Genomic DNA, 2,971 nt, shown 5'->3' with positions numbered 1-2,971 from the left:
AGACTCGATATTTGAGGCGCTGTAGCACCAAACTATCTTGAATTCTTGTATGTGTTAGTTTTATATATTTTACATGATAGTTTCATAATTTTATATGTTTGTTTTGTAAATTAAATAATTAATTTTTATTATTATACAATATTTAATTGGAGAGAGTATTCACATATGGGTTCCAGGCTCGATATTTGAGGCCCAGTAGCACCAAACTATCCTGAATTCTTGTATGTGTCAGTTGTATTATTTTACATGTTAGTTTTATAATTTTATATGTTTGTCTTGTAAATTAATAATTATTTTTTATAATTATACAATATTTAATTGGACAGAGTATTCATATATGAGTTCCAGGCTCGATATTTGAGGCCAGTAGCACCAAGCTATCTTTTATTATTTGCTAGTTTTATTATTTTACATGTTAGTTTTATAATTTTATATATTTTTTTGTAAATCAAATAATTAAGTTTTATTGTTTATTCATATAAATAAATATTTAAACCATCATGTGTCATTATTAACGTGCAACGCACGTTTATAGATACTAGTAATATAGTATGATGAATGATGATATGATATGATGTTTTTCATTTTTCGGGTATTATTTGATTCTTGAGAAAAAAAAAAAAAAAAAACAACACTAGGAAAGGACCCTGTTTAGCGAAGTGAAAGTCACTCTAATGGTGTTCTTGATGCTCCCCACAAGTGAAAGGACAATGCAATACAATGTCATATTAAATACACATAATTAAAGTCCTCCCAAAATCTAATGACACTATAGTACTTTGGGAGCTCAACTTTATTTTATTTGACTATCAATTAGTTAATCTTATATCAACCCTAAATTAAATTTTGTCTATAATGTGAACAATTTATATCTACTCTCAAATTCGAATTTAGAAGTTAAACCAATGGGTTTAATCTTTAATATTCTAAATACATAACTCATTTGCATATTTAAAATTATAAGTTCAACAGTTCAAATTTATTCAAATTTTAGTGAATTCACATATACTTTAAAATTATGTAGGTTCAATTAAAGCCGTCAAGCTATGCTACTGTCCATTCCATATGTTCATTTTATTCTAACAACGAATATCCTCAATTAGTTTTATCTTTATTGATGTTACATAATTTAATTATCCAAATGTATTGAGAGAGTAATAAATTCAGTAGACAAAAGATAAAAACATAAAACTCTAATACGTTCTTTAAAAGGAAACAGGCTAAACCGGTGCCCCAATTGTACCCTTCCTCTTCCCGAGTAAAAGAAGAAAAAAGAAACTAAAAAATAAAGCAATTAAGCAAAGAACCTAAAGGTACAACCCTAATCAGCACAAAAAATTGCTGAACGCCTGAATTCCCCTACACCGGCGAACTTGCCCTTCTCCTCGCCGATGAGCTTCCGTCGTCACTCTATAGCTGCCGGAACCCTAGTATTTTCCCTATAAATCGACATGGTCGAGGTTGAGGCTTCTCCACCTGATCTCAACAACGAAACCTCTCCTCCTCACCACACAATTACAATGGTTTCAATTCTCAATTTCACTTCCATTTCATTTTGCTTTTTAATTTTTTGTTTTATACCTCATTGTGTTGTTGCTATGATTCATTGTTTTCGTCGAAGCGTAGCATCCACTTGTTATTCATCATTTTTGATCATTTGGCTCTCTATCAGTTTCTCTTTGTTTGTGTGATTTTTCTATTGCATGCTAAAGCGAACACCTATTACACACACACACACATTTGGCTTTCTGTCTGTTTCTATCTGTTCCTCTGTGTGTGTGATGATGTGTGTGAGTGTGTTGGTGTGTATAGAGAGTGTGTGTGTGTGTGTGTGATGTCTGTGTTAAATAGCTGTTCAACTTTAGCATGCAATAGCAAAATCAGTGAAATGCTTTGTTTTGAGTACTAGCTGGAGAAGCATGACGTAATTTCACTTGAATTGTCCAAGCAAACTTGTCTTTAAAGCAATGACAATATACTGTCAAATTGCAGGAGTCAGCCTTGGTGAGCTGCTTTGTATTGGACTATCATCATATTTTACTCCATTACATGGCCTAATAGCACGTCATTCGCAAAATGGGATGCACTGTTTTTTAATGAAATTGACAGTATGAAGAAACTGACATTTTGGAGAAGCTGAATCTGTATGCATATACTGCAGTCTAACGTGCAGTCATGTTTTCAGCTGATGCTGTAGTTTGGGGCATCGTTGCATATAATGGTTGCATTTTTTAGAAGTGGTGAATTTGTTCATTTGCTGTACAATCAAAAGAGTTCAAATTTTCTGAATCTATGTGCTTTGGTATCATCTTCCTGATTTGACTCGTCTAACATTCTTGTCCTGATGCAGATTTAACATACATGTTTTCTTGTTCTTTTTAAGGGTGAATTAGTATATTATAGATATCTAAACTTTTCCGTCTTTAATTTTAAGCTGCCCGGTGAAAGAGATTATGCAATGGGAAAGAGGAAGGAGCAAGATATTGGTGAACCTGAAGGGAGCAGAAAAAAGAAGAAAAAGCAAGTTGCCAATCCTCGTCCTGCTTGTTCTTGGGTGCACTTCAGGTAACATGTTCATATGAGTAGATACCTTGTCCATTATGAGTTGTTTATCTATTTTTCCGCTGCTTTTGAAATACTATTTTCTGCTAACATCGAAAATGTTGTTTTCAGCCGTGACTTTATTAAAGAGTATAGTGCTACACATCCTGAATCTTCAGGCCTGAAAGCTGTAAGAATCTATGTCTATATTTCACTATCAGATGCATCATTGTATACCTCTGTTACACACGAACATGTTAATGTGAGAGCATTACTTTTTAGGCCACAAAGGCAGCCTCAGATGCATGGAAGCTGATGAGTCCTGAAGAAAAGGCAAAGTACACTACTCGTGCCCGTGAAGTGTGGGATAAGTACCTGAGCTCGACACCAGCCCGCCCTCCTAAGCCAAGAAGACAGGTCAACCCCCCCC

General features: G+C 34.0%; 1 protein-coding gene across 2 annotated transcripts in view; it reads left to right on the top strand.

Annotated features, from left to right (window-relative positions):
* The window catches only part of LOC109223753, a 5,818-nt gene continuing 4,091 nt past the window's right edge, over positions 1,245-2,971 (top strand). Inside the window, exons 1-4 of one of the 2 annotated variants that reach the window (XM_019388175.1) lie at positions 1,245-1,523; positions 2,435-2,565; positions 2,674-2,731; positions 2,824-2,958. In XM_019388175.1, coding sequence (XP_019243720.1) covers positions 1,452-1,523; positions 2,435-2,565; positions 2,674-2,731; positions 2,824-2,958 — 396 coding nt within the window. In that variant the 5' untranslated portion in view covers positions 1,245-1,451. Of the gene's footprint in view, positions 1,524-2,026; positions 2,303-2,434; positions 2,566-2,673; positions 2,732-2,823; positions 2,959-2,971 lie in introns of those variants that run through there. The other variant, XM_019388174.1, reaches the window with a different exon arrangement.

Source organism: Nicotiana attenuata, chromosome 3, assembly GCF_001879085.1.
Source record: "Nicotiana attenuata strain UT chromosome 3, NIATTr2, whole genome shotgun sequence".
In the NCBI taxonomy this organism is placed as follows: Eukaryota; Viridiplantae; Streptophyta; class Magnoliopsida; order Solanales; family Solanaceae; genus Nicotiana; species Nicotiana attenuata.
The sequence above is the reverse complement of the archived record's forward strand: the minus strand, read 5'-3'. Positions and strand labels throughout refer to the sequence as shown.